This window comes from Agelaius phoeniceus, chromosome 3 (assembly GCF_051311805.1).
Source record: "Agelaius phoeniceus isolate bAgePho1 chromosome 3, bAgePho1.hap1, whole genome shotgun sequence".
NCBI lineage: Eukaryota > Metazoa > Chordata > Aves > Passeriformes > Icteridae > Agelaius > Agelaius phoeniceus.
Genome location: NC_135267.1, coordinates 63,536,467 through 63,562,054, shown reverse-complemented (window position 1 = coordinate 63,562,054; position 25,588 = coordinate 63,536,467). Strand labels below are relative to the sequence as shown.

The 25,588-nt window shown below is 40.3% G+C and overlaps 1 protein-coding gene across 8 annotated transcripts in view; it reads right to left on the bottom strand.

Moving 5' to 3' along the window:
• HIVEP2 (HIVEP zinc finger 2) overlaps nucleotides 1-25,588 on the bottom strand; it is a 136,832-nt gene that overhangs the window by 15,902 nt on the left and 95,342 nt on the right. For all 8 annotated transcript variants that reach the window (XM_054630738.2, XM_054630739.2, XM_054630746.2 and 5 more), the window contains 3 exons: nucleotides 10,372-10,416; nucleotides 3,500-9,119; nucleotides 2,600-2,754 (listed from right to left, as the gene is read on the bottom strand). In XM_054630738.2, coding sequence (XP_054486713.2) covers nucleotides 2,600-2,754; nucleotides 3,500-8,911 — 5,567 coding nt within the window. In that variant the 5' untranslated portion in view covers nucleotides 8,912-9,119; nucleotides 10,372-10,416. The remainder of the gene's footprint in view (nucleotides 1-2,599; nucleotides 2,755-3,499; nucleotides 9,120-10,371; nucleotides 10,417-25,588) is intronic.

The following is a 25,588-nucleotide window of genomic DNA, read 5'->3' as shown; positions in this document are numbered from 1 at the left end:
CAAACTCCCTCTGCTATGATGCTTACAAAATGCTCTTGATGGGCTTTCTGCGGTGAGGTGGTGATGTGCTGTGACATCTGGTGGAACTGGCTGACATTTGGACTCGATCTCAGAGGTCTCTTCCAACTGTAACAACTCTATGATTCAATGATCTACTTTTTGCCTCAATTCTGATTCTGCTCCTTCAGCTTCTTACTCATCCCCAGCCCCAGCTATCTGCTTTTTGCCCAGCCATATGCATGCTCCACCCCACTGGCACAAGGCAGCTGCAAGAGCTCCACTTGCCTGCCAGGTGGACAGGCTTTCACACAAATCAAAAGCAGACAAGCACAGATCTTTCTCAGCTAATTACCTTCTTCACACCTATGAAACAAAACCAATCACAAAGCCTAAGGAAACCCATTCCCCATGAAAACCGAAAACCAAAACGAAAATATCCTGCCAAAACAAGGTACAACCATCCATGCTTGTCTATCCAGGGGAGAAAATGTGACATGAAGACAACAGACATTTGCTATATAGTTCATTGCACTATGTGCTGAGAGGAGATGAAGGTGTGCTTGAAGAGAGAAGAACAAAATAGCTCAACAAACAGCCAAGAAGAAGCAAGCATAGAAACCCACCCACATCAAAAACTAGCTTTAAGAAGTGATAGACAATAGATAGCTTTAAGTGCAATAGACATTAACTTGAAGAGAAGGAAAAATTCAATAACCCTGACAGAAAGCAGTGCTAGACATGACAATAATATCTAAGGTATATTACATCAATTTAAAAAATAGCCAAATGAATGTCAAGAATGGAAAGAATTAATCTGTTCTTCCACAAATAATTCTTGTAAAATGTACCATGAAGTTATGATGCATGAGGAAAGAGTGCATCACTGCATCATCTCATTTGCTGCAGTTTTGCAGTTTATATGTTTCTATTGAGGAAGTCCCAGTCTATTGTACAGACTATTTGTTCTCCCCACTCCAGAAATTGATGTGCACATCAAGGTTTCATATGTTTTGTTTTACTCAAAGTGTATCTAAACATAGCCAAGTATTACTAGGAGACATTTCTAAGTGAAGTGTGAATTACATGATTTTACTCGAATAGTTTCATAAACCTTATTGATGTACAGGAAAACTTAAGGTAGTGCAATTAACACACAAAATTTATTGACGTAAGTATTAGATAGTAGAAGTTTTTTATAGAGTGATCTGCTGCAGCTCACACTCATCTGAATCCTCCTTTAAGTTGCTTTTCTTAACACACTTTTACTCTTCTGACCTCTCATCATGTAGCTTACATCAGGGCAGACTATCTTCAGCTGGGTCATCCAAATTCAGAAATGGTACAAAGTGGGAAGCAATTTTATACTTCAAAGTGGGAGTGAGTTGAAGCACCAGCTCTTTTACATTTCTTGTAAACTTAGGCTTACAACTGAATTTGGCTTACTCTTGTAAAGCCAGTTTACTGGCTTAGGTACTAGGACAAGATACAACTACAGAGAACAGGATAAGGGTGTCTGGGCCAGCACACCTATAAAAACCTCCAAAAGAACTTTTTCAGTCTTTCAGGCAAGATGTAGGCTATACTCCTTCAGTGTTGTGGACTACAGAGAAATGGCAATGGTAATTTCATGGAGATTACTCAATCATAGAAAAAAACACAACATCGATGAAGGACAATTGAGATTTTAAAGGGTACAAACTGACAGGAGAAGGAAATAGATGTATGAATTTCTCACATCTCCCTCCTGACCTATTTAGTTACCCCAATAAAACAGTGCTTTGGGACCATCTGAGTTTGGTAAGACTAAAAATCACATCTTGTTTAGCCAACTGCCTATGCAAAACTAAAAACTAGCAAACTAACTGCACAGTGTCAGAATTCTGTAAAAGAAACTCAACAATATCTTCCATTTTAGAGAATACTGCAGAGACAAACAAGTGTCTATTTAATTTTCCTTTCTTAACAAGTTTCTTAAACCTCAAAACAATGTTAATTGGCTTTCCCCTCTTTGTTATTTGCTTCTGTTATCACTGGAGTGATAGATTGCCATAGTAAAATGAAACAGCATTTTATCAACCATACATGAGAGATCTATGGATTAGCCTTAGATACCATAGATTTCATTGGCATTTTACATTTTATCTCCAAAAGCCAACCTCAGTAAATAATACAATATTGCAAGAATAATACTAAGAACACCTTGTCAACCCGTTCAACTGACTGGAAGTACACAGTGCCTAAAAATGGAAACACATCCTCATGAAAGTCATTAAATACAAAGAAATGGCACAGAAAATATCAAAATGTTAACAGTTCATCCACTTCCTTATGACTTAAGAAATTAAAGTAACAATTTCAAGTGAGTGCTCTCTCACACAGATGGAAAACAATTGTCTTAATAGCAAAGTAGCAAAGTGAGCATACAAGTACCTTGTGGTGCATTTTAAGACTGACAAATACACAAAAAAGAAGAGACTTGGGAGCTACAGGACATGCCAAGAATACAGAAGACTGTTCACATTCTAATTCATTCATATTCATTTTCAAATGTCTTTAAAATAACAGGCTGAGCTTTAAATTTCCAGTTATATTTTCTTACCCTCCTTCAAAGATTTTAATTCGTATCGGCTCAGTTTGTTTGGATGTAATGTCTTTATCTCCATGAATGTCTCCTTTTACTCTTTCTTTTATAATATTCCCCACTACTTTCTTTTCAAGCTTGCTGCCAAACAAGAAGAATGGCTCATGTTTCATCTGTAGAACAAAGTCAAGCAAGGGTGTTACTTCTGGAGCATACAATAAACGCACACTTCATTTCAAATACTTTTAACATACCAGGTCAAAGCCAAACTCTCATTCTGGTCCAACTCTATACGATGAATTCATCTGTCCCATTTAATTTGACAGAGAATAAAAGAGGAGGCAACACGGACAAATTTTTACGAGTCTTGAGAGAAAATACAATAGTGTATCTTTCCTCAGGAAAAAAAAAAAAATGGAAAATAGATATGAAAAAGCCTCAGAAGGTAATTTATTGCCATTACAGATTTTTACCTGGCACTATTAGCAAACGCTTAATCCGTGAGGGAGAGTCAATATGTAAAAGACATTAAATGGATCTGAAGATCCTTACTGAATTTTATCTTAATCTTTTCGTACAAATGCATGTGGATGTTTGTGTCTGACACACAGTTTATCAGGAAAAACAAAGGGCAAAATAAAAGGAGATAATGTGTCAGACTCTGGCACACATAAATGGAAGGCTTTAAAAGCCTCACTTTTTACATCTGATTTTGAAAATAGAAACAGAAACAGAGACAGTAGCAGTAGCAGAGCTTGCAGAAGGATAAACTGAGGCTCCAAAGTTGTCTTAGGAACATGTCACTGGCTGATTTCCCAATAGGGAAATTAAAAAAAAATTAACTCACGTTTTATAGTTTACTAGAAATTTCTCACATAAACATATATGAATTTAATTTTATTAAAATTTCTTATTTACCTGAGCAAAATGCTTCCATGCACTTGATGATGTCAGTTTACCAGCTCCAGGTCTGTGCATAGCAGCCAGGGTGTAGATTTCCGTGGTGTTTTTTTGCTTGGACCTTAAAAGTGCTAAAGTGGTCTTTGTACTTAGCCCAGATGGGTTTGGGTTACATGAACTTATACACCATGAGGCATAAACAGAAGCTTTGAGGGTTGGTTGCTGAGTGTAATTGGGTTTCGTATAGTTTAAGAAACACCAGCTCACAGTAGTTGTAGTACGCAGACTTGGGAACTGAAGGATCTGTTGAAAATCTGCTACGTCTGTCAGGAGAATGGTTGAGGCTGTGACTTTCCCAACAGTATTAGATGACATCTGGACTAACATCCCAAGAGGTAATTTTTGATGTTTCAGTTGGTCTTCTGCCTGAATTTCTCCTGGTGGCAATGAAGACCTCTGTGGACTCATGCTCATATCTGAGGCTGTTTCGTCCACATCCAACTCTTCTGGTGATTCTCTTCCTTCAGATGGGCCGCTGGACTTCTGTCCCGGGGATGCAGAATCAAAACTGGAAAGTTTCTCTCTGCTCAGTGGGAATGCATCAGCTCCCGCCATGCTGACAGGTGGGTAATCTTGAGATGTTGAGGATGACAGCGATGAAGAGGATGACATGGATGGCAGACTTTCTTTTGGCTCAGTAGCACAGCTCTGCCTTACTAGTTGAGGCTTCTGCATTCTTGGATAATCTTTCTTTATATCTGAGTTAGTCAACTCAACTGCACTTAGTTCCTCAACTATCTGTCCATACATTTTTTCTTCTTTGACTCGTTTCTGCTGCTTGGTCTCCATGAAGAGGTCCAAGCTGCTGGCAGGGGAAAGCATTCGTTTGCTTCCTCCCAAGGTAGAAGCCATGTCAGAAGTGGAAGGCAGACACAAGGGAATTGGTGCCTCCAGTCCAAGTGGAAGTGTCTGCGGCACTTTCCACAAGGGATATTTTTCTATTCCTCCATGATGACCCAACATCTGAGCTATGTTAAATCCAATTCCTTGCATGGTTGCATTAGTTGCCAATGTTCTTTGAGAAACTGTCTCATCAACTTTACATATTACAATTGCAGGACTGTTGCTCTGTCCAAGGATCTGGGAAATGCTTGTGTACATGACACTACCATAAGATGGCACGTGGGTTTGTATCCTGACGGGAACAACTGTTCCTGGCAAAGACTGTACAGATCCATCACTTGGGGAGTCAAAATCTGTCTGAAGATGCTGCTCAGAGGAGGTATCTGTTGGTTTAATGCTATGGTCTGACTGGTACTTAGCAAGAGTATTTTTTGAATACGACCCAGATGTTCCTGAGTAATGCTGGTATGCTTGCTCTTTAGCGTGCACATAATCAGCTGCTTTCTTTCCAATAAGCTCAGATGCATGTTCCAGGTGATAACTTGGAGGTACATCTATTTGGAAAGCCTGTTTGACATAAGATTTCTGCAGCTGTTGTACAAATGGATGCTGGAAGTGCAGAGGTTCTGTGCAGGACTGCCACAAGATAGGCTGCTGAGATGGTGGTAAGTGAACCATGCAGACAGCTGGATAGGGGAACTGAAACAAGGTGCTATGAATAGGGGGAAACGGGACTTTTTCCTGATGTGCAAATAGCTGCTGCTGCCCTGATGGATGTTTGTTAGGAATATAAGGTGCTTGTTGGACTAAGGGAGTCCTTAGCATTTCCGGGCTGTCTGCAACAAGAGCCTGTTGCTGGGCAAGGTGGGATGAGCTATTACTAAGCTGAGCACAAGAGCCAATAGCCTGTTTTCCAGAGTCATCCACCTGAATGGGCTGGAGTACAGAGGAAGGGGAGTGATGCCAGACAAGCTGGGAAGAGCGAAGACCAACCTGTGAATGTTCCATCTGCTCCTGCTTTATACTTTGTTCTGTGTTCTGATCAGTCTGAGAAATCTCTGGAAAACCACTGAAGGAAGCTTGGCGAACCAAGAAGCATTTCTTCCTTTCTCGGGATGGAGACAATGCCACAGTAGGTGTTCCAGCTGAAGAGGCATGAGACAGGTTCCCATAATCAAAGGATTTACTTCGGATCTCTGGGATTTCAGCAGCATGAGGACAGGGCATCTGTTCAGATGAACAGCGTCTCATTTCCCTCTGATGGTGATGCCCAGGGACGGAAAGTGAGTAAGCACCTGCTGGAACTGTTAAAAACTCGGACTGTTTTCCAAATTCATCTTGTTTGGAAGGTGTGATGAACTTCATATTCTCTTCTCTTTCAAAGGACATTGAAAAACTTGAACTGTGGGACAAATTACTTTCTTGGCTAGGGCTGCGAGAGAGACTTGTACCTGTCGACTCAAAGCTGGATTCCCCAGAGGAGTGCTCCATGTCAGCCAGTCTTAAACGCTTCTTTTTGGGTGGTAGCTTTTCAGCTGGAAGCTGAGAAAGGGTTTCACTTCTCTGGGGCCACTGGAATTCTTCAGTGGGTCTCTCCTGCTCTTTACTCTGCACCTCTTTATCTTTTTCAGGCTTATCTGGCTCCTCTGTGACACGAATTTCAGGTACCTGTATGTTGTGCTGGCGAACCAACCTGGGCTGGATATGACAAGGCTGAGGCTGCTGGGACGGGGATGGCTTACTGCTGTCAGCATTTTCCATTTGTGGAGCTCGGTCTGGGCTCATTGGGGACTCACAAATCTCACTCTCACATGTTTCAGATGGTGAATACATCTTTTCCTGCTGGCATGCAATATGTTCTGTAGATTCAGACCTTTCGAATGAGTTTGGCCGACTCAATGAATTTGTGTGCTGAATGACAGAGATGACATTTCCAGGGGGCTTTCTAACCAGTGATTCCACAGCCTTTTCTTGCTCTGCAGTAAGGGATGAGTCTTCCAAAGAAGCTGCTGGACTTCCAGACTGCAAGTAAGGCCTGCACATTTCAAAACGTTCCGCATGGCAATGGGGAGCATTTTCCAGGCCTTGAAGGGCAAATCCACTTCTTGGCACTTCCTGAATTTGGGATTTGGGATCAAAGTCCAAAGGTTGAATTCCCCCAGGGGTGCCAGTTGTACTGCTGCAAATCATAGGACTGTCTTCCTCATCTCCAACACTTTCCTCTTTCCTGCGCTTTCTGTTTTCAAAAGTTGTTCCAAGCATGGATGGCACTGACTGGGATTGTCCAAGTGCATCAATAAAAAACTCTCCCCCTTTGTTCATCCCACTTAAGGATGGTGAGTCCCTGTAGTTCTGCTTCTGAGCTTCAAATTCTTCCCACTTTCTGTAGTGCTTTCCACTGGCATCATAGTCATAAAAGGTCTTGTCTCCTTTCTTATCCTTTAAGGATGGTCCTTTGTCACCTGCTGTCTGTCTGCTCGAAGCAATAATAATATTTTTCCCTTGTCTTCCATGATAATCTGAATCCGAGTGTCCCTCCTGTACAGATGGCAGTTCAAAGGCAGCCTGCCTTCTCAACATTCTTTGGTGGGGTATTCCCACTGTCCCGGGATAAAATACATCATCAGAGCCAGTCATCTTCTCATCAAATGAATGGCTTCCTCTCAGAGATGGGGGAATACTTAGGCTGTTTGCAGAAGAGGTTGGCATGGAGTTACTTCTAATAAGGGGAGATGAATCTACTGGGGGCTCTAGAAGGACAGGCACATCACCCTGCTGACTCACTTGGTACAAGCTGGATTCACTTTTGATGGATGATGTGGTCTGGGATTGTCTACATTCTGTATTGCTGCCTGGATAAACTTGTGTAGATTTAATAGTGCTCAAATTATTGGAGTCAATGAGTTCCTCTTTATTTGGAGTCAGGTGAGAAATATGTTCCTCAAGCATCTTGATATCTAATCTGTTATTTAAAAGAGGTGATGGGTCTGTTTTGCCCTTTCTACCCATTAAACTGTGTTCCTGATTTGTTGTGGCTACAGTTAGTGCTGTTCTTTGATTAATCCTATAGAACTTCCCAAAAATTATTTCTTCGTAAGACTTTGCATTGGTATTTGGTGGGCTAATTTGCTGCTCAGCGCTTTCTGAGCGGGAAAAATAGCCAGAGTCAGTGCTTCCCTTACTGTGTGGGCTCAGGAGGTTTAATGACTGCTCAGAATCTTGTCCTTTTTTCTCTGACAGTCTTAGTGCAAGTCGCTGTTTAACTGTATGAGAGTCATCAGACTTGGTACTTAAGGATGAGGTTTGCAACATATCAGAGCTAATATATGGTGAACTCTCACTGGGTAACTGAATCCCACTTTTAGGGATAATCAAAATGGGGACTTTCATCGGCCCCACCAAGGACTCCTCCATGGAGGAGTGAAAGCCACTCCTGCTAGCAATGTCCAGTGGGAGCTGTGAGACGGGGCTCAGTTTTTCAGACCCCTCCACCAGGAGTGAGGTCTCCTCATCCGTGTCTGTGCTCTGCTCTCCATCTGAATGAATTTCAGCTTCCACATCAATGTAACTGGCATCAAGGTCCAATTTAGAGACTGCTGACTCTGTGAAAGGTACCAACCCTGCCTTAATTGCATGGGCATGTGACTTCCTGTGTTTGTAAAGGTTGCTTTTCGTCTTGAAGGAGAAACCACAAGGGACACAAGGGTACGGTCGCTCACCAGTATGAGACCTAATATGCTTTTTAAGTACACTAGGTTTGGCACAGGCCCGATTACAGTAAGGACAAATGTACTTGCCAGGCTTTTTGGGTTTGTGCTCTTTTTTGTGAGCATCTTCTGATTGTTCTAAAGATTTCTGTGAATATTGGCTGTATGCAGGGTTCAAACTTGAAATCTTCTTCCTGGAGAAACCTCCACTATGGCTATGCATATGAAAAGGAAACAAGTCCTCTGAGGCAACTGATTGCAAGTGGCTAGGAAACTGCCATGGAGGGCCTTCCAAGCTCTGATGTGGCTTTATGTTGTGCAAGAAGCCTTGTGGCAACGAATGCTGTGGAAAGGAAAGTGAATGTTGACATGAATAAGGGCTTGGACGATGCTGTGGATATTGCTTCTCTGTGACTTGCTGGGCAGCTTCATTTGATGATACCAGTTTCCCAGAACTAAAAAGTTGTGCTGATGCCGTGTTTCCTACTTGCTCGTGATCTATTTGTGGTTGCCGCTGTACTTCTTGACTGCCAAAAGTGCTCATCTTAATAACAGCTGAATGTTCTTGCCTCCATCTACTTGGTACTTTAGCAGGTTCTCCAGACCTTGAGGTAGCTTTTTGCCCTATAGCTGTGTCCCCAGAGTCCATTTTGTTACACAAGGTCTTAAGTGCTAGTTCACTTGAAAGCTGTGCAGACACATGGAGTGTGCCCAAAGCTGTGCTTTTCAAAGTCTTGTTGCTCCCATTTTTCCAGGGCTGTTGCAAGTTCACAGACTTTTCTTTCTCTTTGGAACTTTCCACACAGTAGTCTATAGGCATTAGATTTGTGTCTGTACACTAATGAGAGTATTACACAGTTCTGTTCATGGCATGAACTTTCCTAAACAGTTTATAGTACATTTGCAAAGACTTGTTATAGCATTTGGACATGTTTCATTATTATGAAATTCTCAGATGCAGAATGATCCAGAGATTGTGATCTCCTAGAGCAAAGTTGTCTTCATCTCTTCCATGGTGACACAGCCATCTGTACAGAAATATAAAATAAAAAAGAAAACAAACCCGCACACACCAGTTAGTACAGCCATACTAAACAACATTGGTGCAGTCAGTTGCACTTCTATTTAGCCTTACATGGAAATTACTGAGGGACTTCAGCAAAAGTAACTACATTTCACTAAACTCTCTTTTGTGAGCAGACACAGTAAAGACTGGCTCCGGAGACTGCACACAAGCATAATCACTACTCAATAGCAGCTCTAGGACTGGAAAATAAAGACCTACACATTCCAAATTAAACAGTAGTTTTGTAAGGCTTTCAGGGGACAGTTTAAAGGCCTGATCTCAAAAAGTCCACCATATACTTTCAAAGCTCTTTCAGCAAATCACTGCTGAAAATAGAAGCCTAACACTGTGAGTTGGAATTACCTTATCCAGTATTACTCAGACATGGGTTCAGACATGCACTTTAGTCACCTGGCCTTCCTCTCAAGTCAAAGTAGGTTGATCAAAGAAGAAATATTCCCATATCATGACAGATGCTTCTGACATAGAGGCTGTCCATGCACAAGGCCCTCCACTATGGAGATGCTTGTTTCTAACTAGTCAGCTTGGGGTATATGCTGAATATTGCTAAAAACTGCTGAACTGAGGCACTTCTTACCTTAGATCATCTAACTGGTTTTATAAGAAGGTGTTGTTTGCCATTCTAAACTACTTCTAAACAGTCAAAAAAGCGACATCAAAGAAGCATTTCAAACCCAGCACTACTGGTACCTTTCCCCAACTCCATCTTCAAATCACTATGTTAAATTCTAGTGAGAATGTCTTGCCAGATGTAAAGGATGTATTAGAGATTTTTGTTTATGTGACTTTAGCATTTTAGATTTCACTGTTGAAACAATTCCATGCAGGTATACATGCATTTTTAATGCTTAAACACAAAAAGGTCTCCACAGTTCTATCAAAAAGACTAAAAGCTCAGAGGTATGATTTTCATAGAAAAGTATGGCATTTGAATTTGAAGTAAAATTTTCCTCTCTGTTTTCATGTTATCCAAACACAAAACATTTTCTGGATAAAACAGTGAGAATTATACAGACAGCCATGATTTAACTATATCAAGGAAAAGAGTAAAAAAATCAGTATTACAGATACTGGAATACTTTTCATTCCTACAGTGGACAAAATGAATTTGGCTTAAAGAAACAATAGCAAAGTGCAGGAAAACACACAGGTAATAGGCACTTCAGATTTTTATTTCAGTATAAAATAATTACCTGCATCTTCTAAACATCTAATAGGCATGACTATCTTCAAATTCCCTGTGGGGAAAAAATACAATTATAAGAAATTTTTGATATTAGGTATAGATGATGATGAAAATCTTCTATTCTTTACAGTAGAGGTCTGAAAATTTCATTTACCCATCCACTAGAAAATTTTATGTTGTGTCTTAGAGGTCTGAGTAATTACATTTGAAGACTCTAAGCATGAATAGTTTTAAAGGACTTAGGTTTCTAATGTGTAGATGAATAACAGCAAGTCTAAACTAATAAAGTCTCACCTTCCTGAATCAGTGAAAAGAGAGCTGCCAATGTACCTCTTCATTCCTATGCCTTTGTTAAGCCTGGATTATCCCTGAATCCCCTTGGCAAATCCCCTTTCAATGCCTCTCTCCAGCTAATACTTTTAGACTCCAGGCCTCTCATTAAATGTTTCAGGGACCAGCACAAACTCCTGGTCAGGGTGTCACCACTGAGGGACAAGAAAATGTAGTGAAACAGAGTAGGTGTCCAAATTAACACCTGTGTGGTAGTACTACAGAATGTATGGCTGCTTTCTCACAGAAGAAATTTACAGGTCTTTATGGTTAAAAGACCTCTCTGACTGCCATGATTTGCCACCTCTCTGACTGCCACCACACTGCAGGCCACTCTGTATTGTTGAAAAGACCAGCTCAGAGAAGAGGGAGCATGAGCATCATCTCATTGCCTTAAGACCATTTCTCCCACAAAAGGATGACTCTCCCTTTCAGTTTTCAACAAATCTTTCTTCAAAAAGATTTCTGCTTTTGTTTCAATAAAAAGGATGTATGTTCAATTGTGACAACAAAAGCAACAATGACAGTGTTTATTGGTTTTATTTATGCCAAAAGTCAGAGCATCGCTAAAGAACAGATCTTTAGAAACAGCTGGAACTTTAGCTTCAGAGTAGGGGATACAGACTATTGTAATGGTCCTCAATTAGCAACTGTCACAAAGAAGCTAGAGTACTCATGTTTATTTTCTATTGAATGACACCAAAAAATTATCAAAAACTAACAACTATAAAGAAAAAAAATCAATAAAAAATTGAAAAATATTTTTTAGTTCTTTGTAATTAATATCACTTTCCAAGAACAAATGGACATTAGCAAAGCCTAATAACTTGACACAAATAGAATCAGTACCATGCCACCTGTTATGAATTAATCATTAGTAGTACAAATAATATATCAGTAGTTAGGCCAGCAATAACTGATGGAATGTTGGTGTAGTCAACTATTTTTTTAACTATAGAGAAATCCCCTGTAGTACAAAATAACAGCAAGTTATCAAATGCAAACCAGAATGTTTTAGATCATAATGTCATTTAGCTTTGATGTGCTAATGGCTTCTTTCAATAAGTCTATTGTCTTATTCTCTAAATTAAAAAAAGAAAAATACAATGCAAGTAAATATATTTTTTTAAATCTCCTTATCCACTTCCTCAAAGAAAAAGTATCAGTCCAAATGGAAAAAGAAATCCTTGTGCACGAGTTACATTATGCCAGAAGTGGTTACTGCAGAGCAGCTCAGCAGGGGCTCATGAGGAAATGGCAGGTAAGTGGCCCAGCAGTTCCAGCAGCTGAGCTATGCTGAATCCCAGGTGGCTAATGATGCCAATATGTGAGCACAGATGTAAAGGAAAATATGTGGCTTGAGAAAGCAGAAACAGGGACAGGAGTGAATGGTCCTCACTGAGAGAGTAAAAAGGTATTTTCCATCTTCAAAGAAAAATATTCCTTATTAGGCAATTTTGCAAATGGTGAAGAAGAAATTTCAAGAAGATGGCAGTATCCTTTCTTTCCATATTCCTTTTTCTGAGAGCACCTTTATAGAAGAAATCTGCCAGTCACAGCAATGGCTTTATTTCAGCAAAAGATGATGCTAATATACATCCAAAACTTTTCTGTTCTGTGCTGAGAACACTGTTACAGTGTGAAAGCCCTTCTTCAGTCCTGCAACTTCAGAACATTCTATACAATTTTTCAACGTCCACTATGAAACAGGTAGAGACTAATTACAGGGATTATTGATGGCTTAAGTACGGCAAGAGCCACTCTCCCGGGAAAAATCAATCCCTTTCCAGAACGAACATAGTAATTTCTGGTTTGGTTTGAGCTGCCATCCATCCTGTGTCAAAGATGGCTTTAATATTACTTCTCTTGTTCTTTTTCTCCTCCCTAATGGGAGACTGGCCTAACTGGAGAAATGTAAGACACTGCAAAGCTAGTTGACATTGTGTCTGTTTTATCCAGTCAAAACTCTATCTCATCTGGCTGCATCCACAGCCTAGATTAAACCAACAAAATACTTCAATTTTTCCAAGTGACCAATGTTTCTCCTTTAGAAAAAATTGTAAATACACTTTTAAATATTGCTTTTCATCAAATACATACTACTCAATAGGCAGAAACCCATTATATTTCAAGTACTGCCTATTCAAGGAACTAAGGATGATAAAAGGGCACAATTTTTTTAATACCTTTGGGACGGCTCAGCTCTGCTGGAGTGAGTAAGAGCAGCCCACCTACCCAGATCAGAAGCTGTATGGGAGTTGCACGGAGCACATTGTTTGACAGGAGCTGCAAAGTCCTTCCTGGCTGGTGGCCAAGCCAGGTTTCCTGGCAGGAATGGGGCCCGAGAGCCAGCTCCCCTAGTCACATTAGCTGTGCTATCTGCCTGCTTCAAAACAGGACATTTCACTTCTATGAAAATTTTGAACATGAGAAGATTACTTGGAAACCAGGAGCTGTATTTATGTCAGATGCACCTACTAAATCAAGACTTTGAAAACTTTCTAGAAAGGAACATTATCCTTTTGCTCCTTTTTTAACGAGAGTGCCTTTGTGAGCTGTATGCAGGGGATGTATATCTGATTGACTGCAGAGCTCCAAGATTATTCCTTCTTTTCTTTTTTTTTTTCAGACCATTAAAATGGTTACACTCAACAGCTTTAAAATAAAATTTGGCAAAACATTACTTTTACTGCTTCTCAATTTGTAGCTCATATTACAGTTCTTGCAAGTGAACAAATTGGAAGCTTATGTCTTCCAGGCTAAATCCTGAGTGCACCATACAGAATAAATATTGACTCTAGCATAAGGACTAAGGGTCAGATCCAGCCTTGTTTTAAATCTTTTCTGTCCAGCTCTGCCAGCACAAAGCTGGCCTAAAATCACAGTAACTGGCCCCTGAAGAATTTGTATTCTATAGGGCAAGTGTTAGGACTGACAAGCTGCAGTGGCTCCTATGAAATCCTCACACTCATGCACAGACTTCTGCCAAGACCCTTATTAGGCAAGTCTAGTTTATGTCTGGGATAAGCCCAGCAGCCTTACTAGAGAGGCCACCTCTGAACCCTTCCCCACCTGCAACTGAGAAGAAAATTGCCTTGGCTTCCAGGAAGAAAGGCAGCACACTTTCAGCTTGCTGTCCTACATGTTTCCCTCTGTCTTACTAATGAGATTCCCCAAAGAACTGCTTGGTGTTGATATCCCAGTGAAAAATTTAAAAAGATTGAGAACCCTAGTAAAACATGGATTTATAGTTTCTCCCACATAGGCAAAGTAATAGGTGGGCTAAGCCTGAAGAAGACTTCCCAACCAGCATCCAGTGTGCGCCTCTGAATTGAAGGATTTAACTGGTATGAAGATAGATAAGCATTTGTCCCTCCTTCTTTCCAAGGTTATATATTCATTCATGGGCTGAGAATGTTATGTAGCAACATAACAAAAAGAATGCAGTCCTTGTGGTGTACAATTTTGGCATTTTACACAAATGAAAGAAAAGATGACCAACTGACACTTGGCAGAGTCTGAATTACTGGGAATGGGAGCATACTTGTGCTTTTGCTCCAGTTTGGCAGGAATTGTAAGACATCATTTTGCATATGCGAACCAAAAAAGGCAGCTCTTTTAAAATAGGTTAGATGCATTTATTTTAATCTACCACTTTCTATGCTATAACTGCTGTTGTTACCTCTTCAGATTTGAAGATACTACTCTAATTTGTTAATTTAATTCCACCCCAGATGTTCTGCCTGCCCTCTGGATTTCAGTGCTTTATTGAATGCATTGTCACTCTCCAAAATCAGCCAGAGAACCACAGTTTTGGAAAAACTGAAATATTTAGATTAATACTTATGGGTTTGGTTGGATTTTCAGCGGTTTTTGGGTGTTGTTTTTTTTTTTTTTTTAATTTGGGCAGCTGAACTAATTATTACAATATACTTTTTAAAATGTCATTTAAAAGTGCCATCCAATACAAACCCAAACACTGCTCAGCAAATGCACCCAGTACACAATGATCTAACAAACTGTACTGAGTTTACCTGAGGTCAAGCTCCAGGGCAGGATGTGTTCTCCATTGCTACACTGTGCTCACACGGATTCCCCAAGAAGCCAGGAACTGAGGGCACTTACTGAGAGGATTCAGTTACAGATACATCAAGGGCAGACTGCAACCTCACTGTGACCAAACAACCACTTCAGGCTTTTGGGCACATTTGTGTCCCTGGTAGTTGCTGGCTTCAAGGGACAGATTCTGTGCATGTAAAACTAGAAGTGGTGTAAAACCTGGCATTTTGATTTGTGCAATTATTATTTCAGTGCTTGAGCTGTATTTGGCTTATACTTTGAGAACTGTTCTAGAGTCTCAGCCATTGAGAATTGGTATCTAACACATTTTAGACAACTGTAGTAGAATTGAGTATTTAATTAGTTTTATGTTTTTACCAAATTCACCTCGATCCTAATTATTTCATATCATTCAAAATATTACCTGAGACCAATATGAGAGTATGTTGAAGAACATACTTTAAAAGCACAACTAACATCACAATCAACACCAACTAAGAAAACAATCAAGTAATCAAATCTGTTTTACCCTAACACCTAATAACCTGAACTGTAGGATGTTAGACCTGTTCAGACATTTCATATAAATGTCTGTGTGTACTTGCTGTGATGAAGACCTAAACTCAGAATGTGACCCTACTGAGTCAGAGTTCAGGCACACACACTAAGAGAAAAATCAGTTTTGAAACAAGAGCCGCTCATTACAAGATTTGACTCAGAGAGACTGAAAAGACACAAATTATTCCAACAAGAAGGAGAGCCAAATTCTGCTCTACATTAACCTGGTATGAATCTGAAGCAATGAGCTGTAAATCGAAGGGCATCATTCCAGATTTATTCCTCATAAAAACAAACAGAATCAGACCACTTAGGTTTAGGCTGTTACATCTGACATACAAGATACCTGAAGTTATTTGCCAGAAGGTGAAAACAAACTAATCCAACACCTCTAAGATGTCTACAGAGAGAATTGTAACATATATTGCAAGAAATGCTCTATTACATAGTAGTAAGAAAACGTGGGTGATTTTCATTAAGAGATGTTGGTTTGTATCATAAATGCTTTGAGTACAGCTGCAGCAAAATACTCAGTTTTTTCTATGTTAAGTATCTCAAATATAATTTTAAACTACTGCTCTCTGTAGCGCTAACGAAAAACCTTAACTTCAAATTGAGTGTATTTTAAGAAGCCATATAGGAAGTCTAGAGTAGAAATGCTTTAACACTGACTTTTTAACTATAATGACCAGGATTTCTCACTTAAAAGTATATCACTATTTCCTTTTTCAGCATCATACACAATGTACACATTACTATCAGATGGAAAAAAATGTATAAAAAAAGCTTTAATGCTGCCAAAGACCAGCTGAACAGTTATTTCCACAGGATGAGTATTAAAGGAAAAAAAAGAAAAGAGAAAAAACTATGCAGGAGCCAAATTAATCTTAAATGCTTCCTTTATAGGTAGGAATTTGAAAACAAATCTCAATTCTTCTCCTTGAACTGAACAAAACCCTGCTATCAAAGAAGTGCCAAAACAGCCAGCAAGTCAAACAATCTTGTCAACCAATTAGCAGTTAATTGATCCCTCTGATCCCACTGCTTTTAATGGATCAGGTAAATACTTTGTTTCTGGTTGCCTCATCTTGCTGTGAACCTCAAGAGTCTGACAGAGCATGTCAGATAACACAAAATCTACCTGTTCTGTCTGACTGCCTTCTGACATGGACATCCTGAATCTGTCTCTATACAAAAGCAAAGGATTGGGATTATTCAGATATGAAACTAAACAAGAAAACTATATAAATTGCTAATCATTTCACACTGGTACTTATTTCCTTGGGGAGCAAGTAAAAAATTGAAAACAGTTTAATAAAATACCAATCATTTCCCATGTGGACCTTAAAATGTAATGGCAGAGCAACAGCAGATCTGACAGGCAATACTTCCAGGATTATTAAAATTTCAGAAGGCAATGAAAATACCACCATTGTTTTGCCCTGCCCATCACCCCACCCCCACTCCCCATTTTCTTTTGAACAGTAGTACACAGTGATTTATAAGAGTGAGAACAGCTCCCATGCAGAGAACAGTTAGAAACCAATGCCCACCAAGGTCCTCTTTAAACACCATTTTGATGGCTGAAACAAGATTTATATGATGCCTAATCCCATTGGTGCTATCTGCAGAACAATGAGTGTCTCTCAAGGGTGAATTAAGTAGTAAGCAACAGTATTTACTAAATACACATTAACAATGTACAGGAGTATCCAAAACAGTGCTGAGATACAAATGAGCTCTTAATTCTTGGACTACTCTCTGTCAGCAGAAACTCAACTTTATCTTACTTTCTTCTGAGCCACAGCAGTCAAACATAAGGACACTATGCCAAACCATAGAAGTGTCAAATAGTTTCTAATCTAAGAATTACTTCTCACCATGTAGAAAAGAAATGGAGCTTTGGCCCTGCCCAAAAAGGGCTAAAAACCTCTGCAGAGCAAAAGCCCGGACACTAACCAATGATGCTATGTGATGCCACTGGGACTGCAATGGAAGTCTTGCATTTGGAAGAACTGGTGAAAATTACTGAGATTAAAGAATTTTTTTCTCAATTCAACACAAAGGAAAGTGTTAATCAGAAAGGGAAATTTCACACCCAATAAAGGACAGATTAAGTCCTGACTATGAATTTAGCAGCACTTCATAAGTATAAAGTGTATGCAAAAAGCAAGATTCCCATGCAGATGTGGTTTGTAGTCATTTACAGACTTATAAAACATCATCTACAGTAGGAAGGGTAAGAACAGTTTCACTGGAGAGTTCAAACTGTTAAAGTTGTCAGATATAAGAATTTTCCCAACTGAAAGACAGGCAAAGGCTGAAATGCCTCATCATTTTCACACAAGGACTGCAAAAGGGCAGCCACTGGGGAGAACGCAGCTGTACTGGTAAACCTCTGTTAAGATATTATACAGCTTTCCCCCAGGTTTTCCCAGGGGGAAAAAAAAAATCAAAATTTGAGTAAATATTGCAACATTATTTTGGTACAAAGTAATTATTCTTCTCATGCCAAAAGGGAATTCTAGGCAAATAACAGGCCTTAGCCTAGCATTTTCACCTCAGAAGGAAAATATAACTGAATTTTCTGGGAAGTGAGGTTTTTTAAGTTAAAAAGTTACACAATCCTAATTATGCAACCATGGCAGATTTTGTGAACAGTCATGCCTCCTTTCACACCATGTCAAAAGAAACCACTTTCATTTCACATGAAAATATCAGTGTCTTTCAAACACCTTTTTGAATGAGCAAATGCACTGCCTCAGACTGAAACTCTCGCCCTGGCAAGAACTACATATGAAGACATTTATAGTACCTGAGCTTGCATTTGTTTTTCACTCACACCAATTATTATACAAGCTTATTTTAAAACCTGTCTTTGTTTACTAAGCTCTGTGGTCATCACATGTCAAAACAAAAAGAGATACATGCTAAACATCAACATTATGTTCTTACTATTTTTTTTCCACTTTTTGCCCCCAAAGTAGAATGGGTCTTCACAGCAGTTTTATTTCAATCCATCCTGAATACTTCTTAAGAGTTCACCTGAGATCAGCTAATAAGCCTCAAATCCTAAATATTGCATAGATGTCACAACAGCCACTACTCAGCAGCCAAAATGTTTTATTTTGACAAATGACTCAATACAGGCATTTTGGTGCAGCAAATCCAACCACTGAGCATTGCCTAAAGATTCTGATCACTAGAGAGGTAATGTAGGATATATTAATTAGACTGCGTATTTAAGAATGCTGCTTTCTTTACAACCCTCAGGATGGCCAGCAGAGGAAAAGAATAATAAAAAAACTCTTTAAAATTATTTGGATCATATTTTACAGTACTTTGTTCTTTTTTACTGTATGAAGCATTGAAAGTCAGTACGTATAACATTCAATTGCATCAGAACACCTCTTAAAAATTCAGCAAAATATGCATATGCTTTTTGCTGCATTTTGTAGTTATATATGAAATTTCACTCTTTGCACTTAAGTTTCTTTTTGCAAAACCCAAATCAACTGTGTTTATTAACATCACTCTCACAAGCAAACACTTCTAAAGAGATGAATGTCTACCAAAATGCCTGAAACTGCATTTAAAACCTCTGTTATTATAGAGCTGTTGCTATTTAAGGCACAGACCAAGCTGACAGCTAAGTTACAGATTTCAACAAGAACAACATAATAAAACCCAAAACATTCTTCCTAGGAAAGACACTGGTCAGATTTCATGATGACTTTTTACCAGACAAGGATAGATTGGAGGGCATCACCACAGCACCTTTAAGTTTTATCTATGTGTCCCACATACCACTAACTTTTGTAACTACTCCAAGGAAACCTGCAATATGAAACCATTGAACACCAAATTACTCCTGTCCATGAGAAACTGAAGTAAGGGCAGCAAAGAATCCTAATTTCAGCCACCAGGCAAGAGCTCAACAGGCTCTGAGAGGACATTCTCTCTTGAGGATCCATCAAAAGGGAAAGCAACTGTAGCTCAGCTTTAAAAAACTCCAGACAACTTCATACAGGGTTCTCTTTCTCCTGCATCCTGCCTGGCTCATTCCATCAAGTTTAGCTTTTATTTCCATTGTCAGAAGTGGAAGAGAAATCACCTAACAGTCTGGCCCAAAAGTACCTTAGGTGCTTGCCATACACCAATGACACTTGCACACAACAAACAAAAGAAAGCATCACCAACACGCAACCCAATATTTTGAGTTGGAAGAGACCTTTAAAGATCAAGTTCAACTCCCAAACATCCCCATGTCTAGCCCTCAACATTCACTTTATAGACAGGGAAATTATCACATAGAGTATATGTACAGGCATGCACATTTGCAAAGCTAGACTTGAACTAATTATTACTGAATGCTCCTTGGATAGCTCCTAACAATCTGAAATGTTGCACTGCCAGCCAAAAACATATAGGGCTATTTTCCTTTAGACCACATTGCAATGTTTTATCACTCAGACCACCTAAGATAAATAATCCACTTAATTGACTTGCTCATTCAATTGAACTCTTCCCCCTCCTTTTCCCTTCCTCCCCCACCGTCAGGGTTTGAGGACAGCCTGTTCGCCTGGAGATGGTGAATCACTACAAGCCAGCAGGCCCACTCGGTTCCTCAAAAGTCACAAAAGGTGTAAAAATAGCTCGTACTAATGAAGCAAGTACAGCGTCAGCAGCCAGATGAGCGTGGGTGATCTGATAAGGGTCTGCTGTTGCAAAGGGCAAATTATTAAGAGAATGCTTCTGCCTCTCTCTCTTTTTATTAAGCTTTGTTCTTCTTTTGCTGAAACCAGCCCTCTGCAACGCCTGATAAATGACACCTGACAAGGCTGGCTGTAATTGCCAGTTTCATACCAGTGCAGGAAGTGGTGCCTCTCTACGAGCCGAAGGTACAGTGGAGATGTCACTAAAAAAAAAACCCCAACAAATAGAGAGGCACAAATAAAGCCTAAAAATAGCCAGGACTACCCACTGAGTATGACTGTGTGGGTATATTTAGTCTGTCTAACACCAACTTTCCTTATTAAAAACACAATTTTACCTTTATGCAAAACAGCTTCCTGTTTCTAACTTGAGAAACTTGAGAACACAAAGGGGGTAAAAGTCAAATTTCAAAATCATCCCCTTTTCATTGACATTATAACAAGAGTAAAGGTGAGAAGACCAGGCAAATCTTCCATGTGGCTTTTGCAGCCTGACATCCCATAACAAATAATCGGAAGCTTTCTATTAAGACATCCCAATAGAGAACCCATCGAACTATGGGAATAGATTAAGAGGCAAAACCAGAGCTGCACCAGCAAACTGGGGAGAAGCAGGAGGTGAAGGCAGGGGCAGGTCCCACACCCTGGAGCGTGGCCGTGCCCGGCCACCAGCAGTGGGACACAGTGGCTCTCTCACAGCCTGGTCCTGCATGCCACACCTGCCCTGGGCTGGTGCACAGCCCCTCCCTGGCACCAAGGACCTGCCAGGAAGGGAGACATCAGGTGCTGCCATTTCAGGTGCAGCCAAAGGGTGACCCCTTGGCCAAGAACAGGAGGGCTTGGCCTACTGCCAGTGCCGGCCAGCCTTGCTTGGGCTGCCACAGGAACCATCCCACTGCTCCTCCTGGCAGCAGCCCCAAGCCTCCCGTGGGTTTGACTGCAACAGGACGAGCCACAGCTACACTCAGCTGAGGTGTTCAGAGGTGTTCAGCCCAGTCTCCTTCCAGGGAAACTCCGTGCTCCTGCAGGCCATGCGCTTCGCTCCCTGCTCCCCAAAAGGAAGGCAGGGACAATCCCCCCAGTCCCCCTCAGAACATCTGCAACTATTTAAAGCCTGTGACTGGAATACCACTACTGGAGCAACACTCATGCCAAATTCCTAGTGCTGACTAGTGCTCTTCATGAGCTGTGCAAAGAAATGGTCTCTCCCACAATTTTGCTTTTTCTACTTGATATCATGACTCGTTTGGCTGACGCGCACAAGAGGGGTTGTTTCATTATTATGCAGCCTTCCTGTGTGCCTCCAAATACCGCCCATCACTTCTACTAGGCTAAACAAAAACACACACGTTTTACCAGACTTTTTCTCTCATTTACAACAGAAAAAAAAAGCCCACTGTAACATATTGCCAACTTCACATGCAAGATCCAATCCAAATGATTATTCTGAAATTAGAATTTTTATTTTCCTCTGATTTAAACATTAAACAAAATGTAATTGAAGTTAATAAGATTAAATTTTTAACATTAACTACAGTGGGAAATTGAGACTGTGTTCTTTTCTTGATATGCTGTGATTAATTCCCACTGATGCAAGAGCACTCTTTGTGCAGTGTCATAGTTTTGTCTTTTCATTCTTTGCCTTAGCAGTAAATTTAATAATCACTGATTTTTTCACTAGAATAGATAAACATGATGATGTAAGACAAATCAGTTGATGATACTATTCTTCAGACAATTTAATTTTCATCTGAAATGAAGAATAGATGTTATTATATTAGAGGAAATATAGATGCAAAAATAATTATTAGTAGGATTAAATACTGAAGACCATTTTCTGGATGTATATTTCCATAAAGTTAATAGGAAACAGGACCACATATTCTCAATCACTTTGGGGATCTTAAGTTATAAAGTACAAAACCTTCAGCATAGCTCCCCACTCACATTTGGAACAGAAATTCTGTCTAAGCAATAGTAATATATTACATGTCCTTTTAAGATTGCACCTAATTAAAGAAACATACGAAGGAGAAGATTAAACTAGGAAAACCACAGAAAAGTGTATTAAGGAAACATAACATTTACTATTACATTGTATTTTCTAAAATTCTATAGAATAGACTGAAATTCCAAAATCAGGGAAAGAAATCTTCTTTTTTGGTAAGTTCCTGTCATAGGCTTTCTCCTGTGGCCAGTGTTTAAACTATGGGTGCTGGAACCTTCTTGTCCCAAATGTAGAATCATGGAATCATTTAGATTAGAAAAGACTGTTAATATCATTAAGCCCAACCATTAACTTAACACTGTTAAGTCCACCACTAAACCATGTCCCTAAGTGCCACATCCACAAGACTTTAAATACTTCCAGGAATGGTAACTCCACCACTGCCCTATTAAAGCAGCCTGTTCCAGTGCCATGAAGGAAGTTTTCCTAATACCCAAACTAAACTTCCCCTGGTGCAACTTAAGGCCATTTTACCTTGCCCTAAAGCAAGTCCCTAACTCACATCTTCACAAACAGATGGCACAGGTGGGGTGGGAGACTGGATATAGTGGTGTCCTGCACTTCAGATGGGACAGTAGTTCCACAATGACATTTCCCACAAAATGAAAGCCTACAGGAAGTTAAAGCACACCATGGGCAAATGGAGGCAGTGGGCACCAGCAAGGACAGCAGGGGAGGCTGCAACAGGAGCTACGGGAGGCAGTAAGGAAATACAGCATTAAGTAGAGCCTGCACTATCTCACATCATCCTACATCCTGCTGCAGGTTGCTTTTCCTGCCACAGCCTTCTCCCTCCCACCCCTGCACAGTGTCATTTTCCCCAGTGTGCACTCCCCTCCCACTCACCAACACATAAGGCACACCATGATTTATGTCACCTCTCAAATCTGGCCCAGCATCTCAGAGGTGCAAGCATAGATGCAGTCTACAAAGGCTTAGGATTAATTGGCTTTATTGCCAATTGCAGCAGGCAAGTGGCTCGGCTCATAATGCAATTTTGTCCTCAGGAAGACCTGTAGGAGGTGGGAGCAGGTTGCCACGAGCCTGGTGCCTTCTGTGCACTGACATATGTCCTTGTTGCTGGGCAAAAGGGCACATCCAATTAGGTGTCTTTTATTATTAACGTTCTACTGTTTCATCTCTTGATCATGTATCCTCCTCTTGGCCCCTCTGCACCCCAGCTTGTGTAACGCATCAACATCTGCAGACACATTGCTCTACCTGGGAAAGCTCAAGTGGAAATCTGGTGGTGGAGACCAGGTATCTTCCTCCTGTAGACCCAAGCAATATCACAGTAATTAGGATCCTCAAGCTAAAAGGATGAGAAATATGAGGTATCTGCCTTGCTGGTAGTAATAATTACAATGTATTATTAACAAAACTCAGGTTTCATCATTAACTCGACTCAGGTTTCAAGAGCTGATCTCACCCTAATGATCCTCCAAATTACATCCAGTCTTTCCTTCTGAGTGGATCCAGTACCAGCAAGGAAGTCTGCTAGTAACTGTTACACTGAAAAGAAAGCACCAGTAAAAATGAGCTATAAATACCACAATCAAACAGGTGCAAAGAATTACAGGCATTTTAAGTTGCCCAGACTCAGGGCCATCTCACCACTTGGATCGGATCCTGCCAAAAAGATAGAGACTGTAACTTCAAAGCAGCTGAGAGGAAAGCGCTCACTGTCAGTGTGTGCTGCATATGGCACAGCTGACCTGACCCTCCTTCTGCCATGGATTGACTCCACTCCCCTCAAAGATGTCAGTCAAGTCAGAGCTCCTCTCTCGCATCTCAAAGCATGAGAAAGGCCACCTACGTGTTTGCTATAATGAAGTAGCCAACTGTCTCAGTCACGACCCAACTCCTGCCACAAAAAAACCTTGTTTGATTTTGTTCCTCTCCCAAGCTCATCAGAGGAACAAAGACCTTCAAAAGCGTTTTCTCAACCCCTAAGTGAGAGATGAAAATGCGACTTTAATTGTGGATTGGTGAGGTCTCCTTGAGTAAAATAAACCAAATTGCTCAGATGCAACTGCGTAACAGGGAGCCTAATTGCTTGGCTAGAATCAACAAAGAGCTGCTGGTTCATTAGAGCGAGCTGGAGGAGCTGCTCTTTGCATCTTCACAAGCTGGGAGTATTTGATTGCAAAATCACTACAGCTGTTTGATCCAAAACTCAGCCTCTGAGTTCTGATCAGGAAAACTTAAAAGCAAAAAGCCATCACTCTGATATTTTTCTTCACAACTTTCTTCAGGGTAACAATTTATTTTTCTCCTTGATCTGTTCAAGGATGTCAAATCTAATCATAAGAGAGGATATGAACTTTTATATTCCATATATGCTGCTTACAGAAAGAAAAGAACTGATGTGAGCCAAATTGCAGTTTCACATGACAGCTGGAAGATGCTGGCACTTAGGCTGCTATCCTGAGGTCTAACTGCAACAGGACCTTGCCAGAAAGAGCAAAGGGCAGAGGAAGGCCAGGAAAAAGGCCAGTGGAGGTCAAAGGCACTCACATTTTCTGCTTACTGGTCAAAGCAGATTTGGACAGCAGGCAATCGGGCAGACGGCAAAGGAAGCTTACTTCCATCTTATCCAACAGGGAAATAATTTGCTAAATCACACTAAAGGGGAAGCAGTTAGTGGCAACTAGTGCCATCAAAATGTTCAGGATCATTCTCTGCCTTTTGGGAGACCACACTGCTCTGCTTAAATTTGCCTGTCTACCCCTCCTCACCAAGAAGCTCAGATAAACCACGGCCTTGCGTTATGCTTTTTCCATCACAACCATCTTTAGACTTAAAACCTGCAGGATGAAAAACACAAACATAATCTCAGGCAGATAACTGCCTCGGCAAGTCTTTTAAGAGCACCTTATTTTCTCCAACTCAAACTCCACACATACAGGCTCAGACACATCTGCATAAAGAGGTCCATTTGCCTGAATGTTTACTAATGAATGCTTGGCAGTCAGAAGGACACCAGAAGTGCATCCAGTTGTTTTCATTTTTTAAAGAAAAGGTGGTTTACATCTCTAGGAACAAAGCATCAATGAACTTGCTTATAAAATGCACCACCCATGGATTCAAATCTTTGGATGTGCATTTTTTCCCCCTTTTATGCAGTCTGAATCAGCTTGTGGGAAAGTTATTAGAAATATTCCACCAATGAATTGAGAAGTGGATCAAACCAGGACAACACAAACCTCCAATAAAGCAGAAGACTCCACATGGGGTGCTCTCAGGAAAATCACTCAAATGCAGAACTACCCATTGTGCTGAGGGCTTAGGTAGGTCAGCTCTTTGCATGCTCTGCTTTTCACTCAAGTTGCTCATCAGGAGTGGAAACTAAAACCTTCTTTTCTGACAGGTTATGAATTAAATAGCTACAGCTGTTTTCCAGGATCTCTTACCTGCTGCTAGCAATTTCACATAGAAATAATAAAAAAAGTCCTCATAGAGTAAATTATTTCTAGAGGTATCTTTTTAATCACAGACTGCTGTAAGATACTTCTTCTCCAGTAGCAGTGAGTCCAGGAAGCACAGAGCATCTG